Source organism: Erpetoichthys calabaricus, chromosome 15 (genome assembly GCF_900747795.2).
Source record: "Erpetoichthys calabaricus chromosome 15, fErpCal1.3, whole genome shotgun sequence".
NCBI lineage: Eukaryota > Metazoa > Chordata > Cladistia > Polypteriformes > Polypteridae > Erpetoichthys > Erpetoichthys calabaricus.
In genome coordinates this window covers 21,405,093-21,426,027 of record NC_041408.2, presented here as the reverse complement: position 1 = coordinate 21,426,027, position 20,935 = coordinate 21,405,093, and the positions used below count along the sequence as shown (strand labels likewise).

Here is a 20,935-nt window from a genome sequence, read left to right as displayed (position 1 = left end):
GGGAGCATAGTACGATCAGCTCTCCTGATTCTATTTGAAAAGCAAGACTTTGGTGTTTAAAGTTATTTTCTATTTTCATAGCAATAAGCTCTATATTTGTGCTTTTGCATGTTGTGTTTCAACACCTTTGAGAATGCTTTTTCAGTGCTTTATTATCATTGCATCAAGTAGCTCATTAGGAGCTAGTTGATGCAGGCAGGTTTGCTCATAAGGCTTTCCATGTGTACAGTGATCCCTCCTCGATCGTGGGGGTTGCGTTCCAGAACCCCCTGCGAAAGGTGAAAATCCGCGAAGTAAAAACCATATGTTTATATGGTTATTTTTATATTGTCACACTTGGGTCACTGAAGCTAAGGATTTGCACTGGCAATCGGAAGGTTGCCGGTTCGAATCCTGTAAATGCAAAAGGGACTCTGCTCTGTTTGGCCCTTAAGCAAGGCCCTTAACCTACAATTGCTGAGCGCTTTGAGTAGTGAGAAAAGCACTATATAAATGCAAAGAATTATTTTATTTGCACAGAAACACAGGAGGTTGTAGAGACAGGAACTTTATTCAAACACTGCAAACAAACATTTGTCTCTTTTTCAAACGTTTAAACGTGCTCCATGACAAGACAGAGATGACAGTTCCATCTCCCAGTTAAAAGAATGCAAACATATCTTCCTCTTCAAAGGAGTGCACGTCTGAAACAGAGAATGTCAGAGAGAGTGAGAGAAAAGCAAACAATCAAAAATCAATAGGTGCTGTTTGGGCTTTTAAGTATGCGAAGCACCGCATGGGAAGCATATCGCGCAACAAAGCAGCCGCAAGTAAGCCCAGCAAGGAAGGGAGTAATGTCAAGGTAGTCTTTTTTCAGCATTTTTTAGAGGAGCGTCCGTATCCTCTAGCGGCGTGAACAGCCCCTCTGCTCACAATATATTTGAGGAGTTTTATTTAATATGTAATACGTGCTCTGATTGGGTAGCTTCTCAGCCATCTGCCAACAGCGTCCCTTGTATGAAATCAGCTGGGCAAACCAACTGAGGAAGCATGTACCAGAAATTAAAAGACCCATTGTCCGCAGAAATCCATGAACCAGCAGAAAATCAGCGATATACAGTATATTTAGATATGCTTACATATAAAATCCGCGATAGAGTGAAGCCGCGAAAGTCGAAGCGCGATATAGCGAGGGATTACTGTACTTTCTTTTATTAGGCTACCATTGGGTCCTGTAATAATTATGGGTTTTGATCTTCCTGTGTCTTCTTAAATCTAGGTAATGCAGTTGCTCTGTTTATGTCTCATTCACTTTTTTCATGCACCTGAACCAAAGCACCCTGGATTTACTTGGATTTAACTCAGAAAAGACTATGCCATTGCTATGTGAGAGATGTCAAGATACTAAAAGGTAAAAAATAAATTTGTTTGGACTAAAGATGAATCAGGATGAAAGTAAAGAGTAACACAAAGGGACTGATACAGGGAAAACAAAGTATTGCTTTTTAATGTTTAAAGTGAAATGCTTGGACAGAGGTCAAAACTTAAATTGAAAATGCTGCTAATGTGTTTCTTTTATACAGGTGATAATGAGAGAATTAGAAGTCTCGTGTCAACTGCTGAACAAGCATATCAGATATTCAGGGCATCAAATCAACTTAAAATTCAGCCAACCAACAGGTCTGAATATGGCATGCTGAATATAGATCAATGAACAGCATGTTGCAGCACTGCAAGCGACCAACATTCCTGACAGAGAATTCTCCAATTGATTTTAATAGCCCATGCATTAGGAGAATACCAGATAAACTCCTGTTAAGCCAAATTAATTTGATGACATGTATTCATTTCTCCATCCTTCTTAATATAAATTTACTTCTCTAAGAATAACAGATTACTTCTGTGAAGTAAAAAAGTACTAACCATAATGAGTGCTTATTAAGAAACAATAAAATGAAGCATAATACCTCAATCCAAAGGAAAAACTATATATAACATTGTGATATGGACGCTGTATAGCGCCCGACCCGACACAGACTCACACTGAGGCACGTATAAACACTAAGAACTTTTATTTTTCTTCACCGTCTTCCCCGTGAACCCCACAGGCAATACACAGTCCCAAAAGCACTTAAGCCAACACAAAACACTTTTCTGGCACCACCACTGCTCCTGTCTAGCTTCATCCTCCACCTCCCAACTCTGGCCACTGAGTGGTGGTGGCTGGCCCCTTTTATAGCCCACCCAGAAGTGTTCCAGGTGCTTGACCACCTGGTCCCAATTGCACTTCCGGGTGGGGTTGAAGATTTGGCCAGCCGGGCTGTGGAATCCACGCAGCACCCCCTAGCGGCCACCCCAGCTCTCAACTGGGCTGTGGAGGACTCCATCTCCCATGGAGCCCTACGGGAGGTTGAGGAATCACCGCCGGCCAGGGAGGCTGCCACCAGGTATTGAGCTGCCCGTGGTTGCTCCCCCAGAACATATGCAGCAGGAGCGTCCCGGCCGGGTCCCCCTGTCACAAACATATACATAACTTATTTTCCCAAACTGCTTATTCCAGGACATGGTCATGAGATAGGTGCAAATGGGTTTAAACAATATAAAATGTATTTTTTCCAACAGTAATGTTCTTGACTAAGCAATTTGTACTCTAATTATGTGCACATGGAAATCATGTTTTCTTAATGTGCTCTTTAATTTAACCCTATCTTTTATGCCAGTCCTTTATCACTGTTGTGCTGCTGTTTTTTTATTTTTTGCCCTTTTCACTTGTATTTCTATGTCATGATGGCCAAATAATTTTGTCTTCAAACTCTTATGTTTATTTAAATGACTAATATGTGACCAAGGCATGAATGTTTTATGCTTTAAATTCTCCATTAGGAGTTTGCAATTTCACTATACACCAGTAGATGTTTTTGTATAAATCACAACATTGGTGAATTGATTCACAAATACAGAAGCTGGTCTGTACAGGATAAAAAAAGTATCTGAATGTGGAATACTTTTTCATGTGTAGTAATATAGATGTACTGATGAAATTAAGTCTAAAGATTACTGACCAACCCAGGGCTTGCCGTGTAGGTGAACATTAAAGAGAAATGGGGTTACTCTCACATGGAATCTACATGAAATGCACTGCGTCCTTCATGAGCCATCCTCATTGCATTTTGATAACAGCCCAGTCTTTACATGCCACTGCTAACTGCTTTAAGAGCTGTTAGACACCAGCATGGGTTAGCACTGTATAAAAAAGATATATTATGCGTGTTTGCTTAAAAGAGCAATGCATATTAAGGATTGATGTTTAGTTTCAGAATTTGCTTGCTTTTTTAGCTAAGAGGAATATAGTAGTGGACAACTGGGGAGAGAGGGTAAGCTATCTGTAAGTACCAAACTGTAGATGGATGCTTTGATTGATAACAACATAGTAATACAAATGAAGATCTGCAAATTAAGTCCTAAATGTGTTACAGAGATCAGTGATTTGTCAAGTAGTACCACTTGCCCAAGTTGTTTTTCAGGGACAATAGTAAATTACAAAGTGAGTGCATGTTTGCAAGCCTGATAAACACCAACCAATTTCTGTCAAGATAATAGATTCATATTGTCTTTGGAAGACAGCTGGAATGCCTAAGTGCTTGATGCACATTCTTCAGTAGATCTTGGAAATTTTCCATCTGTTTTTTTCACTGGAAAACAATACATTACTTGCATTTTACAAATGCTGCAAAATGCACAAGTTTAACCTCAGATATTGATATTTAGTATTATTAGGTTTAGTAAAACCTCAATTATCCGTCACTTGATTAACTGGCAGTCTCTGTTAACTGTCAGGCCCAAAAAAAAAACCATTGCACACGCCAGCACCTACCTATTACTGTACTACTACTGCCATGTGGTACACTGCGAGCTATTATGTATGTTGGATCAACTCTTACTTGTGCTAGCGCGTAATTTTCTTCCCCAGCACCATGTGTCATGCCACATTTTGAAATCACAGTGTTAGTTAAATACATTCAGTTTTAATAGTGTTTCATAGCTTTTCACTTTTGCTATAATTAATCTACTATACGGGCGGCACGGTGGCGCAGTGGGTAGCGCTGTTGCCTCGCAGTTGGGAGATCTGGGGACCTGGGTTCGATTCCCGGGTCCTCCCTGCGTGGAGTTTGCATGTTCTCCCCGTGTCTGCGTGGGTTTCCTCCGGGCGCTCCGGTTTCCTCCCACATTCCAAAGACATGCAGGTTAGGTGGATTGGCGATTCTAAATTGGCCCTAGTGTGTGCTTGGTGTGTGGGTGTGTTTGTGTGTGTCCTGCGGTGGGTTGGCACCCTGCCCGGGATTGGTCCCTGCCTTGTGCCCTGTGTTGGCTGGGATTGGCTCCAGCAGACCCCCGTGACCCTGTGTTCGGATTCAGCGGGTTGGAAAATGGATGGATGGACATTGTATTAGCCGATAAACGCATGTGTGTGGTGTTGGAATTGTCACAAAAAAAATTGAAATTATTAAACATGTACAAAATGGCGAAAGTGCTTCAAGTATTGCTTCAATTTGTGGAGTAGGAAGAACAACAGTGACTGATATAAAGTGTGATGCCGACAAAATTGAAAAACGTGTCGATTAATGTTAATGTTCTTCTGCATTGTAATTTTCTTTTTAAGTTCTGTTATGTTTTGTTGCAGGCAGCTTGTGAAATGCTGTGTGAGGGCAGAAAGGGTAGAATGAATGCTGTAAGTGATGGGACTGGCAGAAGGTCTTCTGCTCTGTAAGGGGAGGACATGCCTCTTAGAAGATGAGTGACCGGAGAAGTTAGAAGGAAAAGGAAGTTGCAGGTGGAAGGAAGTTTTCAGTAGGGAGTCAGGAGACAATAAGCAGGAGTGTTTGCAGTATAGAGAAAAAAGAATGTAACCGGCAGAAGATAAAGTAACTGGAAGGGAAAGCTTTCTTTTACTGTTTTGGAGGTGTGCTCTGTAACCCAGATACAGTATGACAGGGCACCACTTGTTATGGAACAAAGACTCCAAGTAAAACGTAGAAAACTCTAGTACAGTACCTCTGAGTTGGATTTGTTTATTAGGCTGGTCGTTACAATAGTATATGAATTAATTAATTTTGTTAATACTATATTATATTTTGTTAATATAGTTTTGTTTTGTAAATAAATACAACTATTTGCTAAACTAATTACTGTATATCATTTTTAAAGTAGCCGTTCTGTTATCTGTCTTTTCTCTTATCCATCCCGGCCTCAGTCCAGACCCCTGATGGATAATCGAGGTTTTACTGTATTTTAATACATTCCTTGTTTATCATAGCACTGGAGAATGGTGAATTGCTGCATGTTGCTCAGACAACGATATAACAATTTCAATGTACATGTGAATGTAGTGAAAAGTCAAGCAAAATGTCCCCTTTTATTGGCTAACTAAAAAGATTACAATATGCAAGCTTTCGAGGTAACTCAGGCCCCCTCTTCAGGCAAGATGTAATCCAATCTAATCTAATGTACATAAGACAATACTACTACTACTACTACTTTTAGTTTTTTCTAGTGAGAATGCCTCCATCATAGATTAGAACACTAACATCTAAAAACCATACACATGGGGCACTGTAACAAGACTGAAACATAACACAAATTTCTTTTTTCTTTTCTATTATGAATCTTGTAGTCATAAATATTTCTTTTAAACAAACATAAGATCATAGGAGCAAAAAAGGCAAAAAGGGACTGCCTTAAACAACAATGCAATTCAGGCCAACAAGTCCCAAAAACACAAATCCAGAAGGTATAGTCAAAAACAAAGCATAAAGTTAGAAACCAGCAAATTCACAACAAAGCACAGTTTAATCACACAAGAAACTCACCAAGCCCAGCTCATTCAATGAACCACAAGGGACTGTCTAAATTCTCACCCTTTATAGGACCGAGGGCAACACCATGACAGTGATAGGCAGGTGGCCATGCCTCTTGGGGAACCAATCACAAGACGCACAACACACAGCAGAGGATACACAGACACTTGAAAACTAAACAGTAATAATAATAATAATAATAATAATAATATGGGCGGCACGGTGGCGCAGTGGGTAGTGCTGCTGCCTCGCAGTTGGGAGACCAGGGGACCTGGGTTCACTTCCCGGGTCCTCCCTGCGTGGAGTTTGCATGTTCTCCCCGTGTCTGCGTGGGTTTCCTCCGGGCGCTCCGGTTTCCTCCCACAGTCCAAACACATGCAGGTTAGGTGGATTGGTGATTCAAAATTGGCCCTAGTGTGTGCTTGGTGTGTGGGTGTGTTTGTGTGTGTCCTGCGGTGGGTTGGCACCCTGCCCAGGATTGGTTCCTGCTTTGTGCCCTGTGTTGGCTGGGATTGGCTCCAGCAGACCCCCATGACCCTGTGTTCGGATTCAGCGGGTTGGAAAATGGATGGATGGGATAATAATAATACATTTTATTTATATAGCGCCTTTCCCATGCTCAAGGCACTTAGTACACATAAAATACAGAAAAATAAAACACAATTCTTAAACAACAATAAAATAAAATATTGTAAAACCATGACAATAATTGATTTACACAGGAAACACTAATAAAATACAGGTGTAATCTTTTTACAGTACATGGTTAATCATGGTTTCCACTTTAGTAAGGAATAGGCGTGTTACTTAGTAACAAAATATACTTATCACACTGTATTTGCTTTGTGATGATATTCATCTGCACAACAAAATATATTGCAGATAATTCAAGTGTACCATATACATTAACATTACTACCTATAATATGGCTAAAATAAAAAGTTTTTAGGGTGCAAAAACTGTCAAAGGAATTTCTTTATAAAATACCTCAATAACAGACTTGTATTTTGAAGCCAGTGGTAATTCTAGTGGAGCTGAAACAAACAGAAACAAACAAATAAAAATCAATAAATCAAAATGATTAATGATACACCTTGATGCCTATATGACAACATCTTAGTCAAGTGACCAGTCTCATCATTTTTGAGGTTACATAAAAATTAAATAAATTAACTCACGTCGCAGTTTCCACATTTGAAAGCTGACGTCCTTCAAAAGACACAGTATGAATATAGAGGTGAAGATAACCAGCTGGGCTCGACCTGACAACTGAACTAGCCAGATATAGACTGTTTATTTATAAGCCCTGCATTTGTTTGTTAGCCACCTGACACATGCTCTGATTGAATTCAGAGAATGGTTTCAAGTTACAGGACTGTTCAATAAAATGTCACTGAAGAACAAAGACATACTCTATATAGGACTCTTTTTTTGTTTTAGGGAAAGGTAAATTCAATGAAAGAGGCAGAAAAGTTTATTGGTTTGACGACTAATTAATAAAGTCAATGATACTGCAAAGTGTAACATTTCCACAGAAATATGGTATTAGTGATTAGAAACTTTTCAGAAATAAATATGCAAATGGTTCAAGTACACATAGGCTTTAATAAGTATTCTGAAAAAAAAATTTAAAACAGATAATTCATGGAGATTCAATGTAACAACACAAAATGTGTGAGCAACCCCATAAAACAAGAGACCCTAGCCTGTGAGCTTATAAACAGGTGTTATACTTTTCATCAAGTTATTTACACTCTGTATCCTAGATGACAGTTTGATAAGATACCATAACTAACATTAACAGAAATGAATTAAAATGTATTTTATCAGATAATCCTGGCTTCTCTTAATAAAGTATTTGGAACAATCATGAAATGTTATTTTATATTTGCTTTCCAGTCTGTAAACAAAATATTAGCCTTCACAAGCTCATGCCACATACAAATGTACTAAATTATAACTGAAAATGTATGAATTAGGGATCAATAATAAACTTTAATTCGGTCACTAGTACTAGAAAAGATCTGAAAGGAAAAGGCAGCAACGAACTTCAGCATAAGGCCTGGCAACGGCTGTGTTCATTCCTTTCCAGTTACCAACATTATCAAAAGAAACAACATTAATATTAATATATTACTATTAATTACAATATTCCTAGCAACAACAGCTGACTACAAGTAAATAATGCAAATTTGACAGATTTTATTTTAAACATTGTATGCATTAAAGGCCTATCAGCAACACTGATTACATTTCCATTTTAAAACAGATAGGTTTGAGCTCTAGATGATTCATTTACCGTATACATGAATCAAGATACAACCTTTCCTTTTCTACTGGTGATGATAAAATTTGCACTTAATAATATAATATCAGAGATACAGGCAGCCACAGCCAATCACAGGGATGCAAAGCAGAGACAACCATTGGATGCAATGTGTCATTTAGGATATTCATATACAAGTATATATTAATTCATACATGGTCAATTAGATTTGCTTGAACATCCCTAGGATGTGAGAAATATCCCTTTTAAACAAGAGGAGAAACAAAACATGCAGAGAGCGACCAGGTCAGCATTGTAACCCAGAATTCTGGAGCTATGAGGCATCGGCATTAAGCACTCTGCAATCATAATACAAAATACCGGTACTATCATTACGTCTCCAAAATGTGAAAACAACAAAACGTATTGCTTGCTTATTATGCACAGCATCTAAAAAACAAATTATCACCCCATTAATCGTGTTCTCCTGTGTTAATCCATAAACAGTGGTGTAAATAAAGTATTCCACATATATAATGTACAGTAATCCTTAATATTTTTAACATCACTGATATGCTGAAACAGTTTTAAAGACATTTTAATTTTGTACATAATTTCAAGCACATATTCTGATCAGTCCAAGTAAAAAATAATAAAATTAAGGAGTTGTTTTTGTATATCTATTCTAATCATCCATCCATCCATTATCCAACCCGCTGAATCCGAACACAGGGTCACGGGGGTCTGCTGGAGCCAATCCCAGCCAACACAGGGCACAAGGCAGGGAACCAATCCTGAGCAGAGTGCCAACCCACCGCAGGACACACACACAAACACACCCACACACCAAGCACACACTAGGGCCAATTTAGAATCGCCAATCCACCTAACCTGCATGTCTTTGGACTGTGGGAGGAAACCGGAGCGCCCGGAGGAAACCCACACAGACACGGGGAGAACATGCAAACTCCATGCAGGGAGGACCCGGGAAGCGAACCCAGGTCCCCAGGTCTCCCAACTGCGAGGCAGCAGCGCTACCCACTGCGCCACCGTGCCGCCCTATTCTAATCATTTCTTTGCTAAAAGAAATAAAAGCAAGATTGAAAGCTTCAATTATTTAAATGCTTTATATCAAGTTCTACGTTGTGATAAAAAATAACTTTTAACACATACTGATGTTTGACATCATTGCAATTTTATACACAAACCGAAGTAGCCTAAATTCTGTTAAAAGCATTAAATTAACTGGTAGAATAGTTCCACTGGATTCTGAGAAAGAAACAAACTTGAGGGACTTTTTTGATACCATATGTTTCAGAAATGGTACCATTAGAGCTCCTCTAATCCATTTAAGTCTACTTTGACCTTTACAAATAAAGTTTCATCTTTTATATAAATGCTTTGTTTTGAAGACTCCAGAGTGGTATGAGGAACAAAACAAGGAAAACCAGAAGCTACATTCATTTCATTCACAGGCCTCTTAAAGCTACCACTATGTAGGTCTGGTTTAAAAACATCTGAAATGTCACTTTTAGCTCCACTTTGGTCTAGGATCATCAGTGTCACCATCTGTTTAAAAGGCCAAGGTAACAATGAGTCAAATTCTCCTTTCATCAACACAATGTAAAGGGATAAGTGTGTGCCTTTGCCATTGCCATCTCCGTTCAGGTATGCCCTTGCACCTAGTTTATATCCACAGCGACTTGTGTAAAATGGTTGACTAAAAATTGAAACAATGCGACCTTCTGCTGCTTCCTTCTTCTTCTTTTTATAATCTCGTATCTTCCATATGAATTTTCCATTGTACGAGGTAGATTCCAAACAGTTAAATCTTTCTTCATTTAGGCTTAGCTGGTCAACGTGTATATTTAATTGTCCAGAATGACGTGTAGATTGTACTTCTAAGGAGGCTGCAAAAAAAAAAAATATATATATTTTTTCTTGCTTGGATAGATAGATAGATAGATAGATAGATAGATAGATAGATAGATAGATAGATAGATAGATAGATAGATAGATAGATAGATAGATAGATAGATAGATAGATAGATAGATAGATAGATAGATAGATAGATAGATAAACGATTGGATTTTTGTAGTAGTATGGCTGCCACATGCATTTCATCTAGCATTAGGTTGGACAATAAATTTTATTAATACAATTAATGACTGCATTCCTACTAACCTGAATATTACGTGCTAATGTGCACTGAAGCTTTAGCAGCAGTAACAGCCATATAAATATAGCTGGAAACAGCACTTATGGATGGCAATAACTGCCCAGACTAAGAATACCTCACTTCTTATTCCTGGTGATAAACTTATTTAAACATCTACCACAGACAATGGGGTATACTGCAGATCGTCTTTGTGCATAGACAGCAAATTAAATGTGGCCCTTTTATAACAAAAAAGAATGAGAATAAAAGTAACATCTGGAAATTGAATGAATGCACAAGATGGCAACATTCACATTTTGCTATATGAACATGTTTTAGTAACTCTGCGCCACCCACTGCTTTCATCAGATAACCATTACTACTAGTATTACTAATGGTTTTTAAGTAATCAACTATCAGAGTCAAGATGTTTATGCAGCACATAAACCTTCAAATCAATTTATTTTCACATAGCAGTGTTTTGCACTGACAGACTCTAAGTACTATACCTTTGATTCTTCCGTGTTGTATGGACCCTACAGAACACTGAACTACTAAGTGAAATTTTGTAGCTGCACAAATTCTTATTTTTTTCCCTGAAGGGTGAAGTGCAAACCAGAATATTGTAAGCATATCCATAAGACATGACTTTCTATAAAACACAAATATGTTTTTTCTTATTTTTCAATATGAAACTAAACTGCATAATTTACTTATCAATCAATGACATGAAGATACTCGTGGAGCCAGAGTATAAAAAAAATAAACATTGATTCTTCTTTTCTTATTAATATTTATCTTAAACCCCACTGCAAAAAACCTCACACTGTTCCATTCCATTTGAACTAGTGTGATGGTGAGATGTCACCCACTGCACGGCTGCACTTGGGTACTAAAATTGGGATGCTGAGGTGGTTCATCGTGTAGTAGGTATGGCAACACACTGTATCAGTGCATGCTCCCAACCGCTCTCTCTCTCTCTCTCTGTCTCCTTGAGCTTATGGAACTTCCAATGCAATAGGAAATAAAAAAAAAACTTTCAGCAGGGAGGCTTGTTAGATGTAGAATGGCACTGGCTCCATGGCACTTAGCACAAAATAGTTGGATTTTCACAGAGCTCTAAATCCACTGCAAGGAAACTGGGAAAATCTAATATAGAAATTACGTTCTTTCTCTCTCTCTCCAAATCTTTAAGCTACTTTGCTGCTTCAACATCTCTTGGGAAGAAGTCAAACTCATAAATGATTTATAACAAGTGGAATTCACGTAGTGTGTCACACTAGTCAAATTATGTAAAATTACTTGCTTGCCTATGCACAAGAAATGAGTGTCAAAATTATAATCAGCATTGCAAAATGTCAACAGCCATGAAAACCAAATGGCAGTGTGAAAACTAATAAATTCTAAACAATAAAAAGTAATGTACAAAATAGTCTTCTATATTAGTTATAAAGTTCATCTTCTAAAAAAAAAAAAACTTAGCAAAAAAGCAATGGGTAAAATATTTATTGTGAATAAGCTAGATCTGTTCTGCTGAGGCAGAAATGATTGAATCGGACCAGAAAAAGTGGCAGAGTCAAATAAATGATGGAAGGTCTAAACCAAGTAGCTGTTCTATCTTTTTTCAAAACAAAAATGCTTATCAAAAATAACAAGATACAAAGCACTAAATTTGTTAACCAGGAAAACTAAGAATTGAAAAGAACTACTAGCCAAGTGTTAAGATTTATACGCAAACTCAGAAGGTCAGTGAAAGCATAATGCTGACCTTTTATCCCATACTGGTATTGATGTTGCATGCCATTCATTTCCAGTGAAATTTCCATGACAATGTTAGGTCACCACTAAAGAGTAGGACAGCATTCGCATGAATCAAAATTATGTCTAAATAAGATGTAAATTATTTTTAATATCTTGAACAACATAAACAGGGGCGGCACGGTGGCGCAGTGGGTAGCGCTGCTGCCTCGCAGTTGGGAGATCTGGGGACCTGGGTTCGATTCCCGGGTCCTCCCTGCGTGGAGTTTGCATGTTCTCCCCGTGTCTGCGTGGGTTTCCTCCGGGGGCTCCGGTTTCCTCCCACAGTCCAAAGACATGCAGGTTAGGTGGATTGGCAATTCTATATTGGCCCTAGTGTGTGCTTGGTGTGTGGGTGTGTTTGTGTGTGTCCTGCGGTGGGTTGGCACCCTGCCCTGGATTGTTTCCTGCCTTGTGCCCTGTGTTGGCTGGGATTGGCTCCAGCAGACCCCCGTGACCCTGTGTTCGGATTCAACGGGTTGGAAAATGGATGGATGGACAACATAAACATTTAATCTGAATTCCTTATGGCTCAAAACCCCTAACATAAAATAAAAAAATCTACTATTTGAATTAAGTTAAGCACAATCATGGGCAGAGGTTGACATTTAGGCTGGAAGGGGAAGCAAACGATTCATAAAAAATAATTTCATTCATTTGTTATATTATCCACCGTACTATTAAATATTTACATCATATCCCAAGTCAAAAAACATAAATTGTTGATTACATAGTTACAATATAAACTAAACCTCACTTACACTAACATGTTGAAAACGATGAAATTACAAAAACGTACATTGTACCGTTAATGATATTTAAATAACAGAAATATTTTTTTTCAGTTTGTCTGCTTGTTGTAATTGTGACAAAATAAGTACAGTACTTTCTTATTTTTTTAAAAAACTGGGAAAACGTATGCATGATGTAACATTCATATGCTGTCTCAGTTTTGAATGATGTGGAGTTTTTAATTTTTTATTTACTTTATCAAAGAGATACTTTCTCATTTTTATACCTATTTTGTATTTTGTGGTGTGTGTAACGTGTGACAGAGGCGTTTGCTCAGATCACTGCATCTCTGTTTATACGGGCAGCCCATTCAGGCATATGCCACGGGTACACTGACACACGCACGCAACTCTGGCTTGTATAGACTACTAAGGATCAGATTGCAGCCATTGGCAGCTATGAGACATGTAAAAGTAGAATACAAAATACACAAGAAAAAAAAATCAAAATATACAAGATGAAATGACCTTTCTCAAGCTAAGTTTGAAATAGTAAACTAATTCATAACCAAAGTCACACAGAATGTTTTTCTGTTTGTTTTAAGGATAGGGGATGTGAAAGAGATATTTACTTTAGGTAAGATGGATTATCAATCTTTTGATTGCTAACGTATTTACATTACTGTACAGTAGCTGTGACTTAAAAAAACAAATTGAGGAAAAAGTAACATTTATTGGAGATGTATTTTAGTTAACATACTGCAACTGTTGAGTGGGCAGGGCCCCCAACCCAGCCACCCCTTAAATTCCCCCCATGAGAAAATAAATAGACTGAATCAAAAAAGGATTAGCAATACAAGAACACTTACAAAACTAGGTCAAGTTCAACTTACCTAAGCGATCTCGGAGTGACTCAATAACGGATACTTGCTGCCGCAGGTTATCTACTGAGATTCTTAAATGCCCAAGGTCTTTTCTGCTTGGGTCTTGGTTAAATGACCTGCTCAACTGCTGTAACTGTAAATGGATGTTGGATACTTTCTCTTTCTGGTCTTCAAGTGATTTCTGTTTAAGCAAACCCAAACAGTAAATTATAAACTTCTTAATTCAGAGTAACACAGGAGGAACGCTTTTTAAAAAATTAATTTGTTATTATTAATTGTAGTAATAGTACACAATGGGAAATTAAGTGGGCCTGCATTGTCACTGACAGGAAAACTGCTTACACCCACCATTTCCTTTTTTTTGTTCCTAGAATTTTGTTCTATCAGTTGACTTCTGACATTTAAAAGGGGAAATTAATTCTGGCATTTCTTGTATATGAAAAAATAACTGTATAATTCAAGGTCATATTAAAGTAATTCTAGAGCTGCCTTATTGCAGTTATCTTCATTTATTCATTGTAAGATGATAACTTTTGAAGTGGCCAATAGAACCCACAAAGGATATGTTGTCTTCAAACCTTGACTTATATTCAAGTACCAATAGTAAGAGGCTGCATAGTTATAATTGTTTGATAAATCTTACACTTTCAGATTCCATAAACATATTCTAGGTACAAAGGAATTAAAAAGGCATAGTTCAAACTTAAAAACTGAACTTTTAACAAAATACTACCTGAGAAAGTATAACCTGAATTTGAAAACCTTCCTAAATGGCAAGTTGAAAAATAAGGCAATAAAAAGATGATGCCAATGTCTTAATTACTGTGCATAGCATATGAAACACAGACATGTCAAAGTAAAAATTAAATGATCAAAGTAACTATTGACTTTCAATGCCCTGATGAAAACTGATTTAACTGAAAAAATAAGTATCTGTTAAATGAACATACATTCAAACTTGTGTTAAAACTCTGTAAATACTATCCTCAGTTGTTCATCACCATCAACGACTTGATAATTATACTCTGCACGAGTGTTTTTCAACTGGTATACCGTGGAAATCACAGCATAGTGCCCCTGGGTCCTGACCTGATTGATAGATAGATAGATAGATAGATAGATAGATAGATAGATAGATAGATAGATAGATAGATAGATAGATAGATAGATAGATAGATAGATAGATAGATAGATAGATAGATAGATAGATAGATAGATAGATAGATAGATAGATAGATAGATAGATAGATAGATAGATAGATAGATAGATAGATAGATAGATAGATAGATAGATAGATAGATAGATAGATAGATAGATAGATAGATAGATAGATAGATAGATAGATAGATAGATAGATAGATAGATAGATAGATAGATAGATAGATAGATAGATAGATAGATAGATAGATAGATAGATAGATAGATAGATAGATAGATAGATAGATAGATAGATAGATAGATAGATAGATAGATAGATAGATAGATAGATAGATAGATAGATAGATAGATAGATAGATAGATAGATAGATAGATAGATAGATAGATAGATAGATAGATAGATAGATAGATAGATAGATAGATAGATAGATAGATAGATAGATAGATAGATAGATAGATAGATACTTTATTAATCCCAAGGGGAAATTCACATTAGAGAGACATGCTCCTAAGGTGGTCGAGACAGGACTACCTGGAGAAGCCGACATAAAAGCAGCTCTGTGATCGCTGTTTTGCAGACAGTTTAGTATGTGTATACCCTGTAGATTTAATGCTTTTGTGGTTGGTAGAATTGTGCCTTGGGATTTTTTGGGTTGCAAAAAGTGTGCCACCACAGAAAAACAGTTGAAAGACACTGCTCTAATTACACCTTTGCTCCTGGCACGATTAACAAGATCTTCATAGCTGCTATCTCGCTTAAAAACTGACACTGTGCATTACTTTTTCTGAATTGATTGTGAATTTCCCCTTGGGATTAATAAAGTATCTATCTACTGTATCTATCTATCTACTTGGATAGTTATGTTATGTTCCTTGCATAAATTAGTGAAGAAACTACAAACTTGAACATGCGTATGGATAATCATTACACATCTATTTCGTAGAATTTTGTCATTATATTAGAGCAGTCAGCACTTTAAGCTGGCTGGCAGACTGGTGAGTTAAATACAGAGATGCTAAAGAGTTATTTTGTTTTTAGTGCCACTCAAAGATAACTTATTCAGCACTTATATGATATGACATTGATTCGATCTTCTTACAAAAATTTGAAAGCAAAAAAAGAAAGAGCATCATTTTTTTAACTTTGCAACTTTTCTCTATCATTGCACCAGGACTGCCATAAACCCCCATCCCCACCCCCTTTCCTCCCAGTCCCCTGCTCTCATGTCAGTATGCATAAATCAAGAAAATGAACACCAGTGCCACACATTGTTGTGAACCACATAATACGAAATGCTAAACCTTTAAACAGAAATATTTTTTCATGAAATATTAAAGGTAATATATAAATACAGTACTGGATGTGTATGTAATTCTTTAGGTACACACTTGACTTATTTGAATCATTGTTTCATAATGTTAAAAAAAAATTACATGAAAATGCCACCCTGACCACAGCACTGCCTGAGACGTTTGCCTCGTGGCCCTGGATGTGACAATATTTTTTATTGCATTAAACAAGCAATATTAATCACAAAAAATAAACACGTTAACTTTCCCTGGACTAATATATTGTAAGGGATGGCTGGGAGTCTGGCCCGGCTGGGACACCCTTGATGTGGAAGGACAGGAGGAGACAGCTTACACAGGGTTTTGTCTCCCCCAGGACGGTAGATGTCAGTGAGCCGAGGTTCAGATCCCAGCATGGCTGCCCATAAGGCATGCTGGGTATCTTAGTCCTGGAGGGACAGTCTTGTTGGGTTCCCATGAGGACCATCAGGGAGCCAGAGTCGGGAGGATGGTGGATGAGGCTTGTGAGGAGGAGCAAAGGAGGCATTAACTAGTGACTAAGAGAAAAAAGACAAAGAGTGTGCTGCTCCGCAAATTGTACTTGGGGCTGTGGTGGTGAAAAATGCTTGGTTTAAAGAGTTTATCCACAATAAAAGACTTTTCGTCTAGGCCTCCTTGTGTTAGGCGTTTGGGGAGCTGAAGTGCCTCCGAGTGTTCACAATATATACATAGGTCTGAGTCATAATTGGGGCTCATCAGGAGTATGCACCTTTCCTTCCCCTTGCAGCATTTGAATCACAGACATCAGTGCCCAAGGCAAAGCATCAGATGTTGCACCACGGCAGCTTGTTCACTTACTTGACAGTGTGTAGATCAGTGTATTACATTTATATTACATTTATAGCGCTTTGAGTACTGAGAAAAGCGCTATATAAATGTAATGAATCATCATCATCATCATCATCATAGGTCTGATCGCAATCTGATATTTGGGTGGTTACCCCCCAGGTAATGTTCGTGGTTGTTCAGCCAGTCGGCAGACATGCGCCACACCCTCTCAGTTTGAGAAGCAGATCATAGATATGGGCGAAACACAAGTTGTGTACTCTTTGTATTATTTGACAGGTACTGTGTTATATATATTGTCACACGCTCACGTTTAGGAGACAGCCAACAAGCACAGAGGTGAGTAAAATCCCGCGAGACATGGGGTTTGTGTCAGATACTAACACCTCTCTCTTTCTATCTTCAGATCCAAGGAAGAAAAATAATAAAACACCACGCTTACCTTCTCTGTATCCAGGCTCCCAAAAATGGCTATTCCACCAACAAAGATATCACTTCCAGTCGCACCACAAAGACGCCAACCCCGCTTCCCTTTGATGACTTCACTTCTAGTCTCAACCTTATGGCGTCACTTCTGTCCCGCTGCTGTGACGCCTTGTACGGTCCAATCATTTCCAGCAATCATTTTCTCCTATAAATACCCATGATGTTTTGATCCCTTAGACAAACGTCTAATCATTTTTGTTTGTGTCTGGACGACATTATATGGGGCTTATTACAATTATATCTGCTTATTACAATGTATATATATTATAAAAGGAAATCCTGGGACGAGACTTTCTTGGAGATAATTTCAACTCCCGCTAGAGATAATTTCAGGTACCGCGAGACAAGACTTTTTGCCAAGAGATTTTGACAAGTCCTGCCCTCCTCTCAAACATTTACAACCACACCCACGGTCCAATCACTTCTTATTTGTGTGAATGCTATTGTCAGACACAGTTCCTGCGCTCTCAGTTCCAAGCGGGGTCAGGAATAAAAGACAAAGAGTAGAAGACAAAGTAGAACTTCATAAAGAGGTTCAAAAATGGTGTGATACACATGCAGAGCAGGTTAGAGATTATGAAAGTACTAAAATTCGAAAGTCTCAAAAAAATGATAGTAAAGATCACATTAGTGCTAACAAATGGACATTTTTACTTGGTGAAATAACAGAACAGCAAAAAGAGATTGAATATATGGACAGAAGTCTTTGGATATTGTTTGGCTTTAAAGTCAGAGACTTGTAGATTGTATAATTCATGTTGCCATCAGGGATAAGTAGTGTTTCTTCCCAATGAAGAGGCCTATACCCGAGAATTAAAAGATTTGTTGTTTGGTGAAAGTGAAATCCACATACGCAAGTGGCAGAGACGCGAAGTGGCTGGCGTGTAGCGCAGGCCGGGAGGTTGGCAAACGAAGTGAGCAGGGGACAAAGTGAGACTGGCATCCCAGCCAGAGCAGAATTGGGATTCTTACCTGGCAGAGATGCCAATAGCATGGAAGGCAAGAGGAAGACAATTTACTCAGGACATTGTCTCTCTCAATAACCTAGGTGGCAGGTGAAATAACAACTCCTTAAAACAGTAGTGGTGAGATGGGCATCTCTGAACACACAATGCAATGGACAGGACACTGAATGAGCTATAGCCATAGAAGAATGTCCACTCTTGACCAACTAAGAACATATGATTGCCAGAATTAGATGACTGAACATCAGAAAAATGTTGCCTGGTAAATTGAATCAGTTACTGGTGTACCATTCAGATTAAATGGATGCATAATGAGAATGAAATCATGGAATCATGTGCCGTCCTTTGTAGCTACAGTCTATCCCTTTTCAAATGGATGCATTAAGCACCATATGCACCATGTCACAAAGCTTACATCATCATTTACCTTCAGTATGAGGTAAAACAGCATGAATAGGAGGCTGAAAAATCTGTTATTGTGTTGGTACTATAAAAACCATTAAGGAATGTTTCCAGATCTTTGTCAAATTAGTACTTTGAATAATTCAGATTGTTGTGTAAACAAAAAACCCTAACTTTTATGTTGCCCAATATAGCTTTATGCCTTGGACTATGTCAAATTATACAAAATACAATTTAATTTAATTATCAGGATGAAAAGGATATTATATTTTAAGTGTAGACAATATTTTACAGTAGTAGTACTGCACGTCTGCTTTAACATTATAAAAAACTTACTTGAATAGCTGAAAGCATATTGTCATTTCTAGTAACATTTTGCACAAGGGGTTTGATTTCTTTCTCCATCTTGTCAACAACTCTTGTTAACTCTTGTATTTCATTATGCTTTTCATGTAAAGTCTCCTTAAGGCCCGCTATCTGTTTGAGAACAAACATTAGAAAAGACAGTTTACAGACTGAGAATATTCTTAGAGGTTGTAAACATGATTGTTGTCATTTAACCCTTTAACCGCCAACTCCCTAAATATTCCCCACGCCAGGCGAAATCTGAACAATTTTCGTTTTTTTACTTTTTTACATTTTTTTTACTTTTTTACATTTATTCAAGCAGTATTGACCACTAAATGTTGTGCAAGTTCTAGAAATGGGCAAACACATAATAAAACACAAAATGTACCTTTTCTCAGGCTTCTGGATTTATTGTCTACCACAAAACGGAACAGTCAAAAGTAATTCAAAAGTCAAAAGTAGTTCAGTCAATCATAGTTTCATTCCCAGTATTTGAGTTTGCTGTGCCACAGGCCAAAGCAGGGAACTGCACAAAGTCCTGGATTGCTGGGACACTTTGAGCAGAAGGTCTTGACGTCTCTACGCTGACCCTTCTTTGAACAGACACGACAGCATTTTTCTGAAAGTCCAAAGTCCTTACATTCATCTGGCAACACTGCTGAAATACTACTCATAGGATCCTCTTTGCCAGTGTATATACGAAATCTATAAATGTAACCTGAATTCTCAGCTAAGCAAAACATCTTGATACCAAACCGTGCCCTTTTCAATGGTAGATACTGTCGAAACTGTAAGCGGCCCTTCCACAACAATAAACTTTCATCAACTATAACTGACGGTCCTGGCATGTAGGGCAACTGAAATGTTTCAAATAAATGATCAATCAAAGGACGTAGCTTGAACAAGCGGTCGCGGTTTGGATCTTTCTTATCTGGCTCATTTCTGTTGTCATTCAAATGAAAGAAGTTCAGCAGCAAAGAGAATCGGTTATGTGTCATGATAGCTGCAAAAATAGGTGTTGCATACATAGGATCTGTAGACCAGTACATCTCAATATCTGGTTTTCTGATTATTCCCATCAACATCAAAATCCCAATGAATTTTTTCATTTCGCTTTCATCAGTGTCAAACCAAGCACGACCACGGGAATGTGGAGGTAAATTGGGATTTTTCTCAATAAACTGTGCTGCATACAGATTTGTCTGATGAGCAAAATGTCTGATCAAATCAGGTGACACAAACAGCTCATAAAACTGCTCAGCAGAGTAATTGTTTACATCAACAGTAAAGCCACACGTTGCCTCAAACGGATGCAGAAAAGGTAGTTCACCACGGGCAGCAGCCCAGTTGAGATGCTGGGGATACACCCACATATCGCCGTCATCCGATGCGTCTTCATTCACAGTATCATGCAGCGCACGTTGCTGCTCATCATTGTCGCTAAAATCTTCTTCAGAACTGCTACAATCATGATCAGAATTATTGTCCAAAATCGCCTGCAAAGCCTCACTTGAAGTCAGTTTACGTTTCGCCATATTCACAGCTTTCACTTTCGAATCACATCACGTGATCGGCCAATACAAGCGCAGAGTTGTCGAAATACAATGTAGTAATAATACCCACGCCAAACTGTCAGTTATACTACGCACCAGGCATTCACATAACCACAGGCAAATGTGCCGGATAATTCCGGCAGTATGGCGTTAGCAATAAAACAACGGTGCCGGATATATCCGGCAGAGGGCGGTTAAGGGGTTAAAGGAAAAAT

General features: G+C 38.0%; 2 protein-coding genes across 4 annotated transcripts in view; both read right to left on the bottom strand.

Annotated features, from left to right (window-relative positions):
• The window catches only part of zgc:172076, a 37,578-nt gene extending 28,496 nt beyond the window's left edge, over positions 1 to 9,082 (bottom strand). The window contains exons 1-2 of the mRNA XM_028820300.2: positions 7,013 to 9,082; positions 6,822 to 6,868 (exon numbers count right to left, since the gene is read on the bottom strand). Of these exons, the coding sequence (XP_028676133.2) occupies positions 6,822 to 6,868; positions 7,013 to 7,028 (63 nt within the window). The 5' untranslated portion in view covers positions 7,029 to 9,082. The remainder of the gene's footprint in view (positions 1 to 6,821; positions 6,869 to 7,012) is intronic.
• Positions 9,083 to 9,143: 61 nt separating this feature from the next.
• Positions 9,144 to 20,935, bottom strand: part of traf5 (Tnf receptor-associated factor 5) — a 48,677-nt gene continuing 36,885 nt past the window's right edge. For all 3 annotated transcript variants that reach the window (XM_028820298.2, XM_028820297.2, XM_051919687.1), the window contains 3 exons: positions 19,156 to 19,296; positions 13,681 to 13,852; positions 9,144 to 10,010 (listed from right to left, as the gene is read on the bottom strand). In XM_028820298.2, coding sequence (XP_028676131.1) covers positions 9,430 to 10,010; positions 13,681 to 13,852; positions 19,156 to 19,296 — 894 coding nt within the window. In that variant the 3' untranslated portion in view covers positions 9,144 to 9,429. The remainder of the gene's footprint in view (positions 10,011 to 13,680; positions 13,853 to 19,155; positions 19,297 to 20,935) is intronic.